Raw genomic sequence first — 21,071 nt, 5'->3', positions numbered from 1 at the left:
CAATCCTTGATTATTGTCCTTTTGTAAAAAAATAAAAAAATAAAAAAAAAAAATACAAAAAATACAAAAATGTGTTTCTGGAAAATTGCCCAATACTTAAAATTACTTGATGTAATTATATCATTGTTTCCTGCAAAAACCTGACTTGTTACCAGTACGTATACACCTTTCTGGATTGAATTGTCATTATTATAATTATTTTTTGCACATATTTTGACCAGCTAATAGTCAATTTCAGGCTTTTATCTTTAATAGTTTTGAGATATTTATATGCAAACAATTTTTTTCAAAGTGCAAACAAAAAGAACAAAACCATAACATTTTTACGCAAATCTGAGATGGTTGGTATTTACTAGAGATGGCACGATACCACTTTTTTATGTCCGATACCGATACCGATATCATAAATTTGGATATCTGCCGATACCGATATGAATCCGATATAGTGTTTTTTAATCAACAAAACTGTTTTTTAAAATATCTTGCTGCATTTTGCAAGTCTGCAAGTTCATACTCAAGTTTAAAACAACAACTACACTAAAGTTATTCTGTTATACCTGTGTACAAAAAAAAAATTTCATAGTTCAGCAATACTGATCAATCTAATAAACTTAAACCTACACCATCCTCCCTATTCTGGTATTTTAAAGAGTACTTAGCATATATATTAAGCAACCTAACTAAAAAGGTTCCAACTCCCAGCAACAACAAAAATAAATAAATAAAAAATAGGGAAACACCCCTCACGCTCCACCTCATGATGCTTAATCGACGTAATCAACCTTAATTTGATGCAGTGTGAAAAAAAAAATGCACAGAAATCAATTATTTTTCAAGAAATATTAAATAGATTCAACATCTTTCTTCAACAAAATTGCAGACTGCACAGATGGTACCTTCCCAAAGGAAAAAGTACTATAGCTTACTAGGGTATATATATTAGACTTAATAGTTACTATATACAGTAATGGACTTCTATTCATTTTGCATCAAATTAAAACTTTGGGTGTCAGATAATTATTTATTAAAAGCTCGACATTTTAAATGAGAATAAGAAAGAAAAGTATGTCTTTGTGCCCCCTTTTCCCAGTTAATGCCCTATCGGCCCCCCTGGCTAAACTTTGCTAGATCCGCCCCTGCACAGTTACCAGCGTCAGCTACGTAGAAAAAGATCCTCGAGTAGAAAGTAATAATAAATAAATTCTAACAACAGCTGATCAAGCTTAAACGTGCTGCTGTTGTTCAGCCGCTGGTTTCCTCTTTCTGGTGCAAAGTGGGCCAAAAACAAAGACGGACTCGTGACAGAAAAGCCGATCAGCTGATCATTTAAGCAGTTTCACGATTGAAGTAGCAGCCGGAGAGCGAGAGGCAGTCGCTCGTTAAGCTTAACGCAGGAATGCTTTACAAACATTCAGAGATGGACTTACACACTTGCTTTACTTCTCTCGGGATAACTTTGTCGGAGATGAAATGCCGGGTTGCTAGCGAAGCTCCAAATGCTATCCAGACCACCGACAGGTCCCGCATGCCACAGCTGCTCTATCACGTGATGCATACTGCTCCGACGTGCTAACGTTCTGAGGTGAGTTACGGCGTGTTGCAAGTTTTGTGAGGTGCTTTCATGATATTTAATGGATCGGATTACATTTTTTATTTTTCTCCGATATCCGATCCAGTAATTTAGGTCAGTATCGGACCGATACCGATACGTAATATCGGATCGGTCCATCTCTAGTATTTACCTGGGTAGGGAGGTGACTTTACCCCACTTCTCCACACAGAACCTACGGGGTCCATTGCTGCCTCGCAGAGAAGCAAAACCCTCATATGGAATGCTGGATGTCCCAGTCACAAACTGAGGATATAAGGTGAGAGACAACAAGTAGAAAAAAGACATGCGGATAAGAACACCAAGAAAGAACTGCAGTGTTACATGTTTGTTTGTTGTTATTGTTGTTTTTAATAAAAAGCCTCTTTAACTAAAACAAAAAAGCCTACCTGTAGGAGCCGCAATCTCTGCTCATTATTGAATCTCTCCACCGCTGCCCAGAACCACCGGATCACAATGTGGTTATCATGGTAACCTAAACACAACATTTCATGTTTTGTCAAAATGTCATGGTAATAGGACTATAATGAAAGCCAAAAAACCAAAGCTCAAGTCTGAGTGAATCAAGGGATGAGCTTTTTGAAACCTTATTCTTAGTAAAAGTCGCCGAAGTTGTTAAAGTTTTTTTAAATCCTTTTTTAAGTGATGTATTTATTTTTTCATTTTAAACCACAATGACAAAAAAATCAAAATCAGAAAACCACCACGAAAACAAAACACAGCAAAACAACAAATGTCTTGATGCATGCTGAAGTTGATCCAGTTCATCTGGACGTTTTGACGTTTTTAGTGGGAGAAAAGTTTCATCACTCATCCAAGTGACTTCTTCATTCTCAGCTGAAGGCAGCAGTTGTTGTTGAGATGCAGTTGTTGTCTCTGTGGCTTTCAAATCCCAAAAACTGGTCCACCTGAACGATCCGGTCCCATGGCACAAATAGAGTAATATAGTGTACACTGTTCAGTCGAATGATTTATAAATCGGGGAAACCAAACAACCTCTCGACAGCCCAGGACTCTGCAGTCTACAGGCCAGTGGCCACTCTGTTAATGATGAGGATGTAACATCCTGGACAGGGAGAAACGCAGTTTGAGTGGGGAGTCAAGGAGGCCATTTAGATGAAAAAGGAAAGACCATCTCTGAATCAATGAGGGGGCCTAAGGGTACATCTGTCACCATCTTACAAGGCTGTGATTGCAGCCATTCCCCAACTCTCTGTGAATAGTTCTCATGGCGATTGATCAGTGGTCTTTGATCATCAATGGTCATTACAATTTGCAGTCTTTTGAATATGTGGCTTTACAGCTGAAGGCCTCATCCAGAGTTGTGTTTCTTAATGTTTACAGGCCTCCCAAATACTGCGCAGACTCTTTTAATGATCTCAGTGAACTGCTGTCTGTGATCTGTGTTGATTTTGACTGTGTAATTATTGTTGGGGATTTTAACATCCATGTGGACAACCCTCAGGACAAAGGGACTAAAGACCCTGAAAGTAAAATTTCAGCGCACACAAATACATCAACAGCAGTGATCACAAAACGGTGTATAACTGAAGACAGTAGTCAGATCTTTAACCAGGTCTTCCCATTAACACCTGACCTGTCCAGAGGGTCAGTCAATGAGCTCGTCAATAGCTTCAATGCTAACATGTTAAATGTAATGGACACTATTGCTCCCATTAAGGTGAAGGTTATCTCTGGAAGGAAAAAGTCTCCATGGAGAAACTCCACACTGGTGAAAAAAGAAAAAAGAGAGTGTAGGAAAGCTGAGCGCAGATGGAGAAAAACAAACCTCCAGGTTCATTATGACATCTATAAAGAGAAACTTCACAATTATAATTTACAACTGAGGAGTGCAAGGAGGTCCTACTTCTCTGACATCATCACTAAAAACAGCCATAATGCTCGGGTCGTATTTTCTACAGTTGACAGGCTAACAAACCCTCCTGTGCCAGTGGCAGCTGAACTTCAACCATGGCCTGCAATGACTTTGCCAAATTCTTCACAGACAAAATCCAAAAGATTAGACAAGCAATTGGTACATCAACAGCAGATCCAGGATATATACTGTGTCCACCAAAAAACTGTTTAAACACCATGAAACAGTTTCAACCTATTAACAGCAAAGACCTGGAGGACATCTTAGGTCAACTGAACTCCTCCTCCTGCTGTTTAGATGTCCTGCCAACAAGTTTTTTCAAAAAGGTCTCAAAGACTTTAGAGTCAGACCTGTTACAGATCGTCAACTTTTCTTTATTATCAGGTGTGTTTCCAGAATCACTAAAAACTGCTGTAATCAAACCTATACTGAAAAAGGACAATCTTGACAAGACACAAATGAACAACTACAGGCCGATCTCAAATCTCCCATTTTTAAGTAAGATCATTGAAAAAGCAGTTTCTCAACAGCTCAGTTACTTCTTAAAACAGAATAATTGCTACGATGCCTTCCAGTCAGGTTTTAGACAGAACCACAGCACTGAAACCGCTCTGACCAAAGTGTTTAATGACATATGTCTGAATACAGACAGTGGAAAAATGTCAGTCCTAGTTTTACTGGATCTCAGTGCAGCATTTGATACAGTCGACCACAACATATTACTCAAACGACTGGAGAACTGGGCAGGTCTTTCAGGAACTGTACTAAACTGGTTCAAAACATACGTAGAAAACAGGAAATACTTTGTATCAATAGGTAACTTCACATCTGAGCAGACAAGTATCACATGTGGAGTTCCCCAAGGTTCCATCTTGGAACCCCTTCTGTTTAACATCTACATGCTCCCACTGGCACAGATTATAAACAACAACAAAATAAACTATCACAGCTATGCAGATGACACACAAATATATATCACAATGTCACCAGGAGACCGAGGCCCTGTACAGGCTCTTGGTAAATGCATTGAGGAAATTAATGACTGGTTGTGCCACAATTTTCTCCAGCTAAACAAAACAAAACTGAGGTAATAGTCTTTGGCGCCAAAGAAAAACGATTACAGGTCACCAGAGAACTTCAATCTATACATCTAAAAACCACAAACCAGGCGAGAAATTTGGGTGTAGTGATGGATGCAGACCTAAACTTAGAAAAACACATTAAGACAATAACAAAGTCAGCTTACTATCACCTCAAGAATATATCAAGGATAAAAGATCTGATGTCTCAACAGGACCTGGAAAAACTGACCCAATTTGTCTCAGGGTCACTTTTCTGTTTACACGCAGACAGGCGCTCGTGTGTGTGTGTGTGTGTGTGTGTGTGTGTGTGTGTGTGTGTGTGTGTGTGTGTGGTGCCACTGGCTGGAGTCGCTATAGCAACCAGGCTCACACCTGCCTGCTTAATGAGCTCTGTCTCTGTGAGCTCATTGTGAAACCTGGCCCCACCTTATCATGTGATTTCCTGAGGTCAGATGGCCCAGGATGTGAGTGGGCGTTAAGGCGTCTGGGAAGGATCTCAAAACTGGATTATAGATGGCAGACAGTTGGTGTGTTAAGCCCCGCCCTCTGTTCAAAGATGGTCGCTCACAGTGGACATAGATGGCTTCTTTCACTCCTCTTTCAATGAGCTCACCCGAAACTCTGGCTGATTGGGACCCACACCCGCTTTCACACCTTGGCTCAGGCGATTAGAGGATCATCAGGGGGTCCTTTTGTCCCTCTGTGGGGGGAAACTCCCACGGGGTTTAAATGTGGGACTCTCCACCATTTGACCTTAGAACTGAAGAAGCTTCTCGGATGAGAGGTGAAACGTCTTCAAGCAACTCAAAGAAGTCCAGACGCTTTTCTCTCCAAGCTCCTTAGACTAGACCTGGATGACTGAGAACCTTCACAGACACAGTATGTCTGTAGTTAGTGCAGGCCATCTGATCAGAGCATTCTGCTTGGCCCGTTAAATTCAAGCTTATTGTTCATCGGTGGATTTGTCTTCTGCACACAGGTGGTTCAGATCTGGGCAGTTGGAGTCAGATGATGACTTTTAGAATCATCTTTTCTGACTGAATGACTAGAACTTGCAGCATTTACCTGTCTGTAGTGAATCCTCCCACATTTCAGTCATTCAGTGATTAAAAGAATATGAACTTTTAATATTCATTCAGATGTTTTCTGACTCTAAATTTCTTTTGTCATTACTCAGCTTTTTCTAATATAAATTTTAAACATGTTCAGCTACTTTTCAACTTCTTCTGTGTGAACGTCAGCTTTCAACAGTTCTGCACTTTAGTTTTCAGGTGAAGAATTCAGAACAACATTCAGCAACATTCATTTCAGCTCAAAACATTCAGCTATCAGCATTCACGCTGCAGTGTCTTTAGAAAATGCATTTTTCTAGTTACCTTTTGTTTCCAGCTTCTTATTGGTTGTTACATGAATTTAATGCTAGTATTTCTCAAACATAAAACTGCGACTGTAATAAATAACTAATAGCAGGTAATAGATTCTCTTTCCCCTGGGTCACAGGTTGGCAGTTTGCATAACTCTATTAACACACATGCTATATGTATTCATTTATCCTCCCCCAGTTAGATCTGTGATCCACCTGTCTGTCCCCAGCTGATCCTTTTCTCCTGTTCTTTTGATGTTGAAGTTTGCTGACACCTGCCTTAGTTAATTGTAAGGACAACACTTTATCTTAAACTTTATCTAAAGGTTTAAACAAATCTATCCTGAAAAACAAACATTCATTCTTAGCTTCCTCCACACCTCCTCTGTACTCAGTGTTGTTCCTCCAGTCTGTTAAGTCAATTTCCGCAGTGCCTGCAATTACCAGCTCCAGTTCCCTAGCATCAAACACAGACACCAACCTGGCATCCACCACCTGCAAAAACATTCAAAATGTAAAACAGTGAGATCTTTTTTACACTGTACATTTAGGGGCACTAGAGATAAACTGGGTGATGCATAACATGTGAAATATATATAAAACTCTGTCACACTAAGCCATACCTCATAGAAGCCTCTGACCAAGCTTTCAGTCTGGTGCACCACTCCTCTCTCTATCCTCCACTTTACCATGCGCTCAATGTATTCCTTCTTGTTCTTCTCTGAGACAGGAATGTTGGCTCCACCGGGCTTCAGCTCCCTTTCTGTTATCTATGGCAAAACACAATTATTTGGTGGATATCAGGGATTGTTTCCTTTCTAAATCATGAACGGTTAACGAGATTCAAGCTAGAGTGTCTTTCCTCCTCCTCTGCACCACTGTTCAAACTGCAGGAGAATCACTTTTCGTTCTCAAATCCAATTTCGAGATTTTCTACCCTGTTATTTGCAACAGCGTATATTGGCAGTACATTCTGTATCTTCACATATATCCAACAACATTTTTCTAAGTGTTTCGATGATGAAAGTAAATCTAGTATCTTTATTTTTCAATTATCTTACATTGGCTCTTTCTTACTTGGCTCTCGGTGAAGGCGGTCGCACTTTTCTCCTCTCCTCCTTCCCCTTATCTTCCCTGCTTAGCCTCTTGTGTCCTGTCTTGTCTCGCGTGCATTACTTTCCCTGGAACAGTCTCTCACTGTCGTTCTCTAAAACCTAACAGAGAATTATGGATTTGATCAACTGGTCTCTGAACGCTATTGACACCCTCTTCTCAACGAGAAGTCTGGGCTCGGGAGAGCCCGAGTGCCCTGGAGGGACTTTCCCTGCCGGATACACGATGGATGGGTGGCAAACCTGGAGGATCTTGTGCCTGGCGGGACTGTCTATCGAGGACGCTGAGGATATTTACCTATTCGGAACCATGATAACAGGGTTCTTGCTGATCGGAGCTGGCTTGGCCCTGACTTATCGGAGAAATAAGAGAGCGGAACCAGCTGTTCAAACCCCCCCTAAGCTGACCGCTGGAATTGAAGCGATGGGACGAGGCGCGGCCTCCCACACCGAACGCAGCATGGTTAACACCTTGGAGACGCTTACAGCTGCCGTGAAGACTCAAACTAACACCATTGAGCGTATGATGGGATACATCAGAGAGGGGCCTGCTCACAATAACACCCTTGAGCGAAAGTTGGATAACATCGCAGAACGGCTCACTGCAGCTGTGGGGTCTCAGAACCAAAAGAATGACAACACCACGGAACAGAAGCTTGATACCATCATGGGGAGGCTCGCAGCGCTCCAACGGGAAATCGAGGCCCCAGTGTCAGAGTGCTAAATTCGCTGCTCGCATAAAGGAGAAATCAACAATATTCTACATTTGGACACCACGGCGCCAGCTGCTAGGCCCAAGGCTGGAGCCCACCAAAACAACTCCCTGATAACGACTGTGTGATGACTATTCTTCCCATCCCATGAAGGACACCTGGATCGGCTGGAGGACTGTTTACTTAGCCTGATACAGCGAAGGACACTGTCTCAGCTGAACTATGGACACGCACACACACACACTTACACTGATAAGCACGCACTCATCCCCCTCCCTTCCAAACGCCTTCGATGCTTGTTCCTGCGGGGGAAGGCAGCGGGTCTGCGTGCCGCGCTGAAATGATAGCATGGTGCAGGACGACTGATGTGTTCCTTCGAATCACCCCCCACCCCCTATCCATCCCCTGTGGCTTGTCATGTGCTCTGATGTTGTGATGTGGACATTAATGTGCTCTCTGTGCAGAGGAGTTTTTTTTTGTTTCCTGTTCTCATGCTGTCCTCCCATAGGTTGCCCAGCGTGTGAAGAGGTCTCTTTTTTTCCTCTTGTACTTTTCCCAATGTTGTGTAATTTTTTCAGTGTTATTCTCCCAACGCTGCCGATCTCCGACTGTATTCCCTTGTGTTGTCTTGTTGTTGTGTGTGTAAGTCGGGGGGGGTCCTATTCCTCTGTGGGGCAACCTGCATATGGCCAATAAAGCATTCATTCATTCATTCATTATATTCCCTTACAGACGTGAACAGCATGCTACCTGACTGGACAGTGCTGTGCAACACCCACATTACCAAACTTGGTGTTGGTGACAGCATGTGATGTTGTCTGGTGTTGCAGATTGCCCACCCTTGGTTGGTCAAGTTTGTTTATTTGTTGGTCAGAATTGTTTAGGCCCCATGAAGACCTCTAGTGAATAAAGTTAACAAAAACTCAAAGTAAATGAAACGACTGTAAAATAATGAAAAAGGATTGATAAAACTGGCAAATCACTCGGTAACCTTCATCCACTGGAGAGACGGGTGAGACTCCTTACACTGCCAAGGCATCTGGGATGTTGGCTTGGTGTGAGGCCAGGATTGTACCCAAGTTGTGTATTTTAATTTGGTAATTGGACTGGTGCTTTTCTACTCTACCTGAGCACTCAAAGCCCTCAATACAATTTGCCTCAGTCACCAACTCACACAAGCACTCTGCTTTCTCTAAGTCACGTTGAACTATCTAACATTCACACATAAGTATCGTATTTGGCATGTCGACCGAAGCAGCCAGGGAACCACCAACCATCCGATTAATAGATGGCCTGCTCTACGTCCTGAGCAACAGCCACCCCCATTTGTTGAAAGTATAGTTGGTGTACACACACACACAAGCACGCACACACCTACATACACTGACCTGTCCAAAAACTTCTTCATTGACAGTGAAGGAGAGGTCCAGCATATCGTCTATGTCGTTGTCCTTCATCCACTGAAGAGACTGGTGAAACTCTTCATCCAAATACTCCAGATCACTCAGGTCACAGGGACTACAAGTTGGGAAAGGCAGATAATGTGTGTCTGCTGTCTTAGACCCACATACAGATTAACTTATCCTCACACTGGCTCTTGTTCACAGTTAAAATCTGTTTAAAAATGTACATATATATATTTCAGCAAACTGTGTATACATTAGTCACTTTGTATTTCGTATTTCTAGTACTGAGGTGGACCCCTGTTGCATTCAGAACTGCCATAATTCTTGATGCCAGACATTCAACAAGATGCTAGAAACATTCCTCACAGATTTTGACAGGAGTGGCACCTGGTGTAGTGCATCTGCACCAAGCTCCTCTGCCTGCTTTGGTTGGTTGGTTATTTTCACATTACTATCAGCTTGAAGTGCTCTGGCCATTGTCCTTTGACCTCTGGCATCAACACATGTTCAGAGAACAGCCACTCACAGGATATTCTATATTTGTCATACTATTCTCTGTAAATCCTAGATTCCCAGCTTTTGAAATAGCAGACCAGCCGGTGTGACACTAAAAACAATGACACTTCAAAGTAACTTAATCACCTCTCTTGTCCATTCTGATGGTTGTTGCGACCATGTCTACAAGCATTAAGTTGCTGTCATATTATTGGCTCAATAGGTGCGCTGGACAGCTGTCAGAAGACTGCTGTGGCTGGTGTGGTTTGGGGTTCAGCAGCAGGGGAAGGGGACAGCGTCAGGGCAGAAACAGCTGATTCTGATTGGACTGATTGTTTTTTCCTCTCCTTATTTTAGTATCTGCTGGGGCCTGGAGAGTAGGGATCGGCCCAAGGCTGAAGAAATGCCAAGAGGGCTGGAGATGGGCTGGGTTGGCGTGTGCTGTAAACACACACTGACCCAGAACACACTTCTATAGCAGCTATAGTTATAGCTGCAGTATGTTGGCCCACAAAATATTAAACCCTGGATTAAGAATGTGATATCACTCAAGACGAGCGAAAACATAGAATATATGTGTTAACGAGCAGCTGCTCAGGCGTACCTAACAAAATGGCAGGTGGGCGTATACATACAGACATTTCATGTGCATTTGAGTATTGTGTGTCAACATACATCCGAAGTAGGCCTTTATAAAAGGGTCTGGTGAAGAAGGCATCCAACAGGTACTGATGGATCAGAGCCATTCCCAAAATGCGACCACTGAATCGGAACCTGAGGCACACACAAACACAAAAGTTAAATACTGTGTGTGTGTGTGTGTGTGTGTGTGTGTGTGTGTGTGTGTGTGTGTGTGTGTGTGTGTGTGTGTGTGTGTGTGTGTGTGTGTGTGTTTGGGCGGGGTTTCAAATTGACTTTTACCACTCATGGTGATTGTCAACGAAGGCAGACATGGGACTGATCTGAACGGTGTAGGTGTCATTGGCAGAGTACTCAAACAGACCATAATAAGGGTTAAACAGTTCTCTGGAAACCAAGAAGAAAAATTCTCTCGAGGGCCCGCTGTAGTCCAACCTGAAACACACACATTTAGACTTTAGATTTCCTTTCTTTCTTTTCTTCCCTTCCTTGCCCCTCCCAGACACTCACCCCTCCTCCCCGACAAAGCTAACATAGAGCTTGCTCCGCTGTAGGTCTTTCCGGGAGTAACACATGATTTGGTTGAAGGCATCTTCCAGGAGTTGGTCGCGACGGATGATCAGTCTAAGACAGACAGACAGACAAGAGTGAAGACAGACAACTCCCAGCAGACAAAGAGTGCTGTATTTATCGGAACATAAGGCGCATTAAGCGAAACAAAACAGGCAGATAAGTCAAACTTTACTCAGTTCATTTTTTTTTGCTTGCTTCATTTTCGTACCATTGACTCATTAATGTCATATTCTCTCCAGCTGCTCTATTCCCCTGTTGTTGCAGTATATTAATGACTAACCTCGTATTGTGGATGGATTATCTCAGTTGTTCTCCTGACTGAAGTTTGGTCCGTTTACAGCATCCTGCCATGTGATTACATTTGTCCCTAACCATCAGGAACCCTCACGTTAACTTTCATCGAGTGGAAAAAGGTTAGTGTTCTTCCTCTAACTTCACTGTGTTTATGTTATAATAATGATAATAATAATGATACATTTTATTTGAGGGCGCCTTTCTAAAACCCAAGGTCACCTTACAAGAGAAAAAGACATCAAATAAAATAGTAGATTAAAATAGATTCTAATAAATTAAAATACAGAAAACCACAAACAACAAATTAAAAACAAACAAACAAACAAAAAACAAAAAAACATGATTTGACAGCAAGTAAAATCTGTATTAAAGCGAGTAAGCCAGTTCAAACAAGTAGGTTTTGAGTTGTGATTTAAATAAGGGAAGGGGATCCATATTTCTTAAGGCTGAAGGAAGTGAGTTCCAGAGCCGAGGAGCAGGGCGACTGAAAGCTCTGAGCCCCACAGTGGTGAGGCGAGCAGAAGGAACAACAAGATGAGTGGCAGATGAAGATCTGAGAGAGCGGGAAACTGTGGTGATATGAAGCAGATCACAGAGATGACGAGGGGCAAGGTTATGAATACACTTAAACGTGAGAGCTAAGATTTTTATCCTGGCTTCTATGGGCAACCAGTGAAGCTGTTGAAGAATTGGGGTCATCTGGTCTCTTAAGGGAGTGCGAGTTATGACCCAGGCAGCAGAATTCTGAAGAAGTTGAAGTTTATGGAGGGACTTATTGGGGAGACCAAATAGGAGGGAGTTGCAATAATCGATCCGGGAAGTAATAAGACTGTGGACGAGGACGGCAGCAGCATGGAGAGTAAGGAAGGGACGGAGTCGGCTAATGTTACGTAAGTGGAAGTAAGCAGACCGGGTTATGTAATTCATGTGAGACTGGAATGAGAGAGTATTATCAAGTATGACACCCAAACTCTTAACCTGAGGGGAGGGGAGGGTGGGAGAACTTTCAATGTTAATGGAACAACTGTGGTTAAGGTAGAGGCCGTGCCAACAAGTAAAACTTCTGTTTTATTACTGTTAAGGTTGAGAAAATCGGAGGAGAACCAGGATCTAATCTCCATAAGACAGTTTGAGAGGGAGGTAGGTGGGAGGGATGAATTGGGTTTGGAGGAAATGTAGAGCTGGGTGTCATCAGAATAGCAATGAAAATTGGTATTATATTTTCAGAACATATGACCAAGAGGGAGCATGTAGATAATGAATAAAAGAGGCCCTAATACTGAACCCTGGGGCACACCAGCAGAAACAGGATAGAGACTTGAAGAATGGGATTTAACTCATTCACTGCCATTGACGTCTATAGCCGTCAATTGCAGTGAATGAGTCAATGGGTTTAACTCATTCACTGCCAATGGCTGGCAGTGAATGAGTTAAATTGGATAAACGGAGTGCGGTCTGAGAGATAGGAGGTGAACCAGGCAAGGGGGGTGTGACTAATGCCAGTGGATGCTAATCTGCTCAGGAGGATATTATGACAAATTGTGTCAAACGCTGCACTAAGATCCAGAAGGATGAGGATGGTAAAAGACCAGAATCAGCTGCCATCAGAAGGTCATTGGTAATCCTTAACAAGGCAGTTTCTGTACTATGATGGGGCGGAAACCAGATTGAAATTGTTCGTAGAGATTATGGTTATTGAGGTATGAGTGAAGCTGAGAGGCAACAACTTTCTCAAGGATCTTTGAAATAAAGGGGAGCTTGGATATAGGACGGAGGTTATCAAACCTATTGGGATCTGCACCAGGCTTTTTGAGAATTGGAGTGACAGAAGCAGTTTTCAGGGATGGAGGAATAACTCCAGTGTTAAGGGAGTTATGCTAACTTAGCGATCACATAGCACAGGGGTCGGCAAGCTGCAACTCCGGGGCCACATGCGGCTCTTTAGTCCTTATAGTGCGGCTCTGCGTGGTTTGGGAAAATAAATTAGAAGCTATTAGCTGAAGTGTATTTTATTTATATTCTTTTTTAACTTGTAGTTCTAAATTGGAAGATTATTGTGATATTGAAATATAAAAATGAAATTATATTATATTATTTTTTCATCGCTCAAAATAAGCGTCACACTCGTGGAAGCCGGTGTACCCGCCGAAACGCCGTGCATTTATCGAGACTTTCAGCCCCAGGTAGGTCAGTTATGGATCTTCAGATCCACATTATGTCAGCAGCTGTTCTCCACCGTGAACATGAGAGGTTTTTGGACCAATTGTGTGTTCTCCATTCTTTAAGCACCGTTTAAGCACCGGCACCGTTTCAAAAGTACCGGTTTGGTACTGGTATCGGATAAGACCTAAACGATACCCATCCCCAGGTAAAATACATATTTAGGCAGAATTTTGCAAATATCTATTTTGCATCTTTCAGCAGCATCGAGCTTTTTTTCCAATTATTTTTTAAAAGTCAGGTCAAGGCTCCAAAAGCACAAAGGCGATATAAGGGTGGCTCACAGCAGTTTTTGTTTGCTGGATCATTTTAGTTCAGCTGGGTGTCTTTCCTTTGGTTATATTTCTTTAAGAGTTCAAATGTGTTCATTACATAAATAAAATGTAATTTTCTCTGTAGCACTTCATGGATTTCATAAGCAACACACCTTAGTTGTTCACACAAAGCATAAAGGTAAAACAACAATACATACAGTGTTATCTTCATTTTAGATGTCAGAAAGTATTCGCGGCTCCCAGTGTTTTCTTTTGCGTGGAAACTGGGTCCAAATGGCTCTTTGGGTCTTAAAGGCTGCTGACCCCTGGGTTAGCACATCATTATATACCAGCTAGCCCAACTTCAGTAACCCTACAAATGTCACTGCTGTTTAGTTTTCTGTCTTCATTTATGTTTTAAGTGACAGCAGAGCTGTACGTTTGAATTTTTCAGAAATCTCTCAGTCAGAACATGCTCATGTTTAGGTGGAAGCTAGCGAGCTAACTTCCTGCTAACTTCTAACTCCGTTAATTGTAATAAATACTTGTAATTGTTACACCTGGTAAAGCAGCAACACTGATCATTTTATTAAAGATGAAAGAATTTAGACAGAATTTGGACCTGAAGCCGACGGCGTTTTGGACCCAGATTCCTCCGCGAGGCTCCTGACTACAGTAGCCATAATGCTCCAACAATCCATCCAGTGGTGCGGCTTTGTAGCTTTGCAAAGTCCTGCTAAAACATTTTCTAACAGATTTCTGAGCGCCGTGTACTGCAATAAATCGGTTTCGTTGTCAGTAAGCACAACCAGAATTCATACATAAGCGCACCCGATGTGTAAGTGTGCCTTACAGTGCTGAAAATACGGTAAATAAAAAATGATGAGAAAGGATGCCTTCTACAGTCAAAGCTGCTGACTTACTTTAGCTTCCCTGGTCCTTGTCCATAGCCCTTAGTTTCCAGTTTCCTGTAGAAGTTTCGCAGTTTTGCCTCAAAGTCTCTCTTGTAGGGTGCTGGTGCTCTGGCATTAGCTCTCTGAGTACCTACGCACACACTTAAATGTTTACTTTGATGGGTTATGTCAACAAGCTGACAGATAAAGCAGAAATTTCATTTATATGTGCAGAATTCTACCAAGCAAGAATATGCCAATTAATTTCGTCACATGCACAACAACAGTGGTGCAGCTGTCATACAAGGGTGTTTATTTGTAACCTGGGTTGCAGGTTCAGCTTCTGCACTTTACAGACAATGAACTGATCAGTTAAATCTGTGATTAGTGAACAACCTGCTCTAACATGACTAGCTGTGTTCTGATTTTACCAATGGTTGTCAGAAACATTAAGTCTTTATTGTTGGTGTGAAAAGTCATTCATTTTAGCTCAGAGCTCAATTTCTTTCAGTTGAACTGGAGTTCTGAGTTCAGTTCAAGGTCAACATTTCCTAGTTGGCCAATCCAGATATTCTACGTGAATCAGCTGTACAGCAATGTGAAGTGCACTTAACGAAAATATCAGCAAAGTACTCTGCAGGGCTCAAACACAGTAAAAGGTTCCATATGAATTTGTGAGAGAGGGTTTGTGGATAATATTTTTTGCATGTGTTGGGTTTTTTCACAATGACTTTTCTGTTGATCTTTTACCAGGTGAATTCTGTGGGGAAGAGACAGGTGACGCCCGAGGTGACTGGCAGTAGCTGGGGTGAAGTAAGGCATGAGGAGGCACATAGGACATCACTTCTTCTTCAAAGAGACTGCAGATGGAAGGTTGGAGAGGGGATGAAGGGACATAAAAAAGAAACCAATTCACTAAATGCAATTACTTCAGCAGAGCAGCGAGAAAATGAAAAAAAAAAAGGTAATAACAAGAAGGGGATACACAACTAGTCCGATTAGAAAAAGGAAAGCCAAGAAAAAAAAGAATAAGACAGAGGAGGTAAAGCAGAAATATGTCACCTTAGCAACATGACAAGGTCGGCAGATCCCGACAGCCTGGCCAATCCTGACACTCCATCTGTGCGGATCAGCTGCACTTTCTCCCTGTTGTCACAGCAACATTACAATGGCAATGCTGTTCATTAATGTATCCTATGCATGTATTTCACTTTGACTTTGGCTACTTGAGGGACAACTGGAGCAGATCCCAGTCTGCTCCAGTCTCTGTACGAACCCCATGCTCTCCGATGCAACCACTGGAGTATGAATGTGTGCGTTAGACAGAAAGCACTCAGAAAATAGTCCTGCATGAGGCTGTGTAAAGCGCTTTGAGTGCTCAGAGAGAGTAGATTAAGCGCTATATAAGAATCAGTCCATATTATTTGTGTGTTGTGACTGCTTCTTGCAGACAAAAGCAGTTTCTGCTGGAAAGTCTTGGTTTGCAGTTGCAGTATGGTCTCCAGAAAATTGCAATTTTTATTTTTGTGTTTGCAACGACAGATTTATCATAGTCAGGACATTTTGCATTGATCTTTTCACATTTCCAGGCGTATTTGAAGGTTATGATCAGATTTTAGGGCTAGTGTTTTCAGCTTGTATCAATTTATAGTTTAAATATTCATTTAACAATAATCTTAATTAATTTCTAATATGTTTTTGTAAATGTTTCATCATTTTATTATTGATTTTTATTTCCATTTTCATTTTTTGGCACTTGCTGTTTGTGCACGTCTTTGATTATTATGTTGTAAAACTTCAAAAATTAATGGAAAAAAAATGTAGCAGTAGCACAATGAACTTTGCTTCCTGCTTTGATGATTTTCTCTTCTGACGATTAGGTTTTCTTGCAATACTTAAATGTTTCTAAATATGATACCAAGGCACAGCAATATTTTTCATCTTGTCTAAGGTCTCTAATGTATGAAGTTGATTCTTGTAGTTTGTTTCCTGCAAGCTGAATCGTGTTCCTCATCAAAGCTACTTAAAACACGTTTAAGTTCTAACTGGGTTTTTCCTAATGAGCCACATTCAACATGTCTTCATAAAGTTTAGCTCAAAAATAATATTTCAGTAAAAATCTGTCAAGATCACCACCGCTTTTAGGAAGTCAATCTCTATACCATGAAACAGAAAACAAATTATGCCCAATTGGACTGAAATATCTACCAACTTGGATTTTTCATTTTTATTCTTTTTGTCATTTGAGACCCGTGGAGCAATCATAAGGTCTATGTGGAGTTTTCTGAAAACTCTTGCACTTAAACTCGACTTAAACCGTGGGAACAGACGACAGGTCTGAGGGTTAAGGCGGTGGAGATGTGGATCAGAGGGATTGGATAGTGAAGATGATTTCAAATAATGTTTGTGTACCAGACATTTCATCTAGAAAAGCTGTTTTTCCTCCCATATTGGTGCGGCAGCAAAGCTCTGCATCAATGACACATAGTGGTGTTGTTTGTGGAGTTTGTGGAGTCCTGGCACGAGAAATGTCTTTTGAATATATTTTAAGCATGAAAAATAGCACTCTTAAACTTTTACAACCCGGGGTTCGTGCTTGAAAATGACATGCCCAAAATGTAGTGATTATTTCTCTGCTATTACAAACACTTGCAAGACTTAAGGGGCCATTATGTGTAAGTATCACAGCAGATGCCATTGCATCAAAGTAACTGAGAACAAAGAAAAAATCTAGTCACCAGATTAAGGAAAGCATTATATAAACGCCAAGCTGTGCATTTCTGTATGTGTGTACCTGAGTGCATGGTTCCGGTTAAAGTCAGGCTGCCTCTCCTGCAAAATCTCAAAGATGTTTGGTTGTCGTAGAAATGCCACAATCTTCTCATTGTAAGCTAGAAAAAAGTGAACAGAAATTTTTTGTCAAATGTATTCATCTCTTCCTCTCAGATTCTTGTGTGTGTGTGCACGTGTGTGTGTGCGTGTGTGTGTGTGTGTGTGTGTGTGTGTGTGCTTGTGCATGCACTAACCCACTGGTATTAAGTCTTGGCATGGCCCTCTGTTGGCAGATGTGAAGGTGCTGGAAGGTCGTGGAAGAACAGGTGGGCTAACATGACGAGGGTCCTCACCCAGCTATAAAAACAGGATGTCAATAAACATGCTGCCCAGGTTTACATGATATGTAAGTGGAGGAAGAAAACATGTAACTGTTCCTGTTATGATTAGAGGACCAATTTAAGTAGCTGTACTTTCTGTTGTCCATGATCGTTACGTGTCCCTTACCAGTCGCCGAGTGGTCACCTCTCCAGCACTGTGGCTGCGCTGGCGAGTCAGGTGTTGGCGGTGAGCGAGGAGGCTCAGCGGCCGAGAGCTTTGGAGAGGCAGCCGGGGGTCAATGAACGTAGTGGCACGGCAGTTATGGTCTACAAAGAAAGGCTAGATGGGTGTGCACACAGATACACATACAAGCTGTCAAGTGTTAATCATTTTTAATTTGATTACAGTTTTTAAAAAGTAAGAAATACTTGACAGAATAAGTGTAGAACAGTTAGATACTATTGAGGATCTGAATACAGTTTAACTGTATTCAGACCCTCAAAAAGTCATGAAATGTAGACATTGGGGCACTGACTGATTACAGTGTCAGCCCTACCTTGCCGGTCTGGTCGTGCTTCATCTCCCAACCCCTGGGCAGCTCCAGCTGTTTGTTAGCAAACATGTTGAGGAAGGCCACCAGGTCCCTGTTGTGCTGGTAGCGCTCAAAGTGATGAGCATCCCGACGAACCTTACTGATCATATGCTTCAGACATGTGTTGGTGGTGAACATGTGGTAGGCACTCTAGAACCAGGAAATAGATTCCAGTAGACAGGAAGGAGATTCAGCACAGAGGAAACACATCAAGAAAAGAGTAAGTTTTAAGTGCCTTGTGCTACTATTACACTATGTAGTCACTATCGTATGCACACATTTCAGAGGGAAAGCAAAGGGCATGGCTGTTGTGCTTACTACTCACAACCACTACACAATATAGGTGCTGTTTTGTATGAGCTGAAGCTTTGAGTCTGGGATTTGAGTCTTTTGCATGTTACGAAAATACACTATGGAGCCTCTGCAGTTACTACAGTATGTGTGTGAGGCTTTTCTAATGCTGTTAATAACCTAGTAAACACCTTCAGTATGCACCATCAAGTATTTCAAAAGATTACAATTTATTCTATCTATCGCATACATACAACGTTAAATATTTTGTCCATTTTATTTGTATGGCAATGTCAGTCTGTCAGTAAGCCTCAAGTTTGGTCAAATTAAATATGAGAATTCTGCTGAATTCTACTTTTATGCCTCTTAAAGTTTTCAGTTGCAAAATTGTGATTTTTCACAAAATACATGCGTTGTTATGGTTGCTATGCACTTGGCTTCCAGTGTGCCACTGAAGGTTTTGCAGTCTTCTCTTCATTTCCGAAAAACTTCTTGCTACTTGCTCAATTTTCACTCAACTTCCACAAATTATACATCAAAACGTAGGTATTTTTGCTGGCTTTCCGAAAATGTCACTATCATTGTTATGGGATTTATAGAATTTTGGCAAATCTCCTCAGACCAACACAAAGTCGCAAAACTCTCCATAGAAAGTCAATGGAGAGCTTGTTCAAAATCACCGCTTGATTTCTGTAATGAGAGGCATATTCGAATCGTCATATCTCCTTAACGAAGCAAAGTTAAGACATAAGGCTTGTCCCCGAATATCTTCAGACACCTGACGCTCACAATTCAAGAATTATTTTCTCACCTATTGCCGTTCTGAAATGAGTTGGACTTGTTTGAGGGTAGGAAATTCGTCCTTCGCTCAGATTTCTTCAGATTTCAAACTCTGGAAATGAACCACTTTTTTCTCTCGTCATATCTTTTCAATGGATTTCCACAGAGACCTGAAAATTTCCATGATTGTTCGCCTGCTGTCTCTTACGGTGAAAGAATGATATTGATACTCCAAATAGATTTAGAGTTAGAAAGCGTTGTTTGAGGGCAAGTCAAGGCAGTTTTTGCTTTGCTCTACTCAGTTATGGTGCATTAGAAATCAAATATCTTTAATAATTCATATTTTAATGATAAATTGTCAACACTGGAAGATTCCCCCATCTCTTCTGAACAAAACGGTGTAAGAATGACCGCTCTAGCCCCTACGGTTTGGAAATTATGGTCATTTGTTTGAGGGGAGTCCTCACTATGAGAAATAGACTGCAAAAATCCTGTCTCTCTGTGCTGCATGCACCTGTTTTGGCGGGAAAAAGTACACAGCCTCTCTGATTGGTGGATTCAAATTCAGCAGCTCCCAGGCTGCTTGACTGAGCTAGAAACTTGCTTCTCTCTCCGTGTGTGTGTGTGTGTGTGTGTGTGTGTGTGTGTGTGTGTGTGTGTGTGTGTGTGTGTGTGTGTGTGTGTGTGACAGAGAGAGAGCGAGAGCCTTTTAATGGGATGATCTCATTGTAAGATTCAAATTCAATATATTTAGACTGGGTGACTGAATTGGATCATGTGTGTGTGTCTCTCTGTGCATGTGTGTTTCCTTATGTGTACATATTTCTGATTGTGTGGCTGTTATATATTTTTTTGCTGATTTTTTTCATTTAACAAGTATATTTGAGGGACCCTCAGCATGTTCAGCATTTTTTCAGCTGTCCATTTTGCTTTTCCAATTTTTCTGTTTAAGTTATTACTATTGTGCTAAATCATACTATTTCTGCTATTTTATAAGATTTGTGCAAAATATAGTATTTCTGCCAAATATAGTATTTCTGATTAATTATAGTTTTTCTACCAAATCATAGTACAGTATTTCTGCTTTTTATAGGATTTTTGCTCAAACATAGTATTTCTACTAAATGTAGTATTTATGCTTAATCATACTATTTCTGCTTTTTATAGGATTTGTGCTTAATATAGTATTTCTCCTAAATTATAGTATTTATGCTTTTTATAGTATTTGTGCTAAAACATAGTATTTCTAGTAAATGTAGTATTTATGCTTAATCATAGCATTTCTGCTGTTTTATAAGATTTGTGCTAAATATAGTATTTCTGATTAATTATAGTTTTTCTACCAAATCATAGTATAGTATTTTTGCTTTTTATAGGATTTTTATAGGATATTTATATTGCTTAATATAGTATTTCTGCTTTTTATAGGATTTGTGCTTAATATAGTATTTCTGCTAAATGTAGTATTTATGCTTAATCATAGTATTTCTATATATTTCTGCCAGGTCCCCAGGCAGCCAATCCTCTGTGAGGACTGAGGCATTCAAATTTACATATCAGGGCCTGCACGGCTTCCCAGCCAGCCAATCATATCTGAGGTCTGCCGTTTCTTCTCTCGTCATATCTCAGCGACGGATGTACAGAGAGCAATGAAAATCGTGGTCAAAGTACACCAGAGTCCGCTGATTCACCCAGTACAAGAATTATGCTTCTAGTCCACCTAGTTTTTGAGTTACACAACGTTTTGTAACTCCAAAATACGGCGTTTTTCTCCTCTCACCGCGAT

General features: G+C 41.1%; 1 protein-coding gene across 2 annotated transcripts in view; it reads right to left on the bottom strand.

Annotated features, from left to right (window-relative positions):
- hecw2b (HECT, C2 and WW domain containing E3 ubiquitin protein ligase 2b) overlaps nucleotides 1-21,071 on the bottom strand; it is a 75,597-nt gene that overhangs the window by 3,980 nt on the left and 50,546 nt on the right. For both annotated transcript variants that reach the window (XM_085398750.1, XM_085398751.1), the window contains exons 15-29: nucleotides 18,179-18,364; nucleotides 17,809-17,961; nucleotides 17,556-17,658; nucleotides 17,324-17,420; nucleotides 15,592-15,675; nucleotides 15,280-15,389; nucleotides 14,560-14,680; nucleotides 10,806-10,919; nucleotides 10,578-10,730; nucleotides 10,332-10,430; nucleotides 9,144-9,273; nucleotides 6,554-6,700; nucleotides 6,311-6,425; nucleotides 1,999-2,084; nucleotides 1,743-1,855 (exon numbers count right to left, since the gene is read on the bottom strand). In XM_085398750.1, coding sequence (XP_085254876.1) covers nucleotides 1,743-1,855; nucleotides 1,999-2,084; nucleotides 6,311-6,425; nucleotides 6,554-6,700; nucleotides 9,144-9,273; nucleotides 10,332-10,430; nucleotides 10,578-10,730; nucleotides 10,806-10,919; nucleotides 14,560-14,680; nucleotides 15,280-15,389; nucleotides 15,592-15,675; nucleotides 17,324-17,420; nucleotides 17,556-17,658; nucleotides 17,809-17,961; nucleotides 18,179-18,364 — 1,811 coding nt within the window. The remainder of the gene's footprint in view (nucleotides 1-1,742; nucleotides 1,856-1,998; nucleotides 2,085-6,310; nucleotides 6,426-6,553; nucleotides 6,701-9,143; nucleotides 9,274-10,331; nucleotides 10,431-10,577; nucleotides 10,731-10,805; nucleotides 10,920-14,559; nucleotides 14,681-15,279; nucleotides 15,390-15,591; nucleotides 15,676-17,323; nucleotides 17,421-17,555; nucleotides 17,659-17,808; nucleotides 17,962-18,178; nucleotides 18,365-21,071) is intronic.

Source organism: Rhamphochromis longiceps, linkage group LG23 (genome assembly GCF_057381845.1).
Source record: "Rhamphochromis longiceps isolate RC_006_pf linkage group LG23, R_longiceps_female_GT1.1, whole genome shotgun sequence".
NCBI lineage: Eukaryota > Metazoa > Chordata > Actinopteri > Cichliformes > Cichlidae > Rhamphochromis > Rhamphochromis longiceps.
This window is presented reverse-complemented; position numbering and strand designations above follow the sequence as displayed.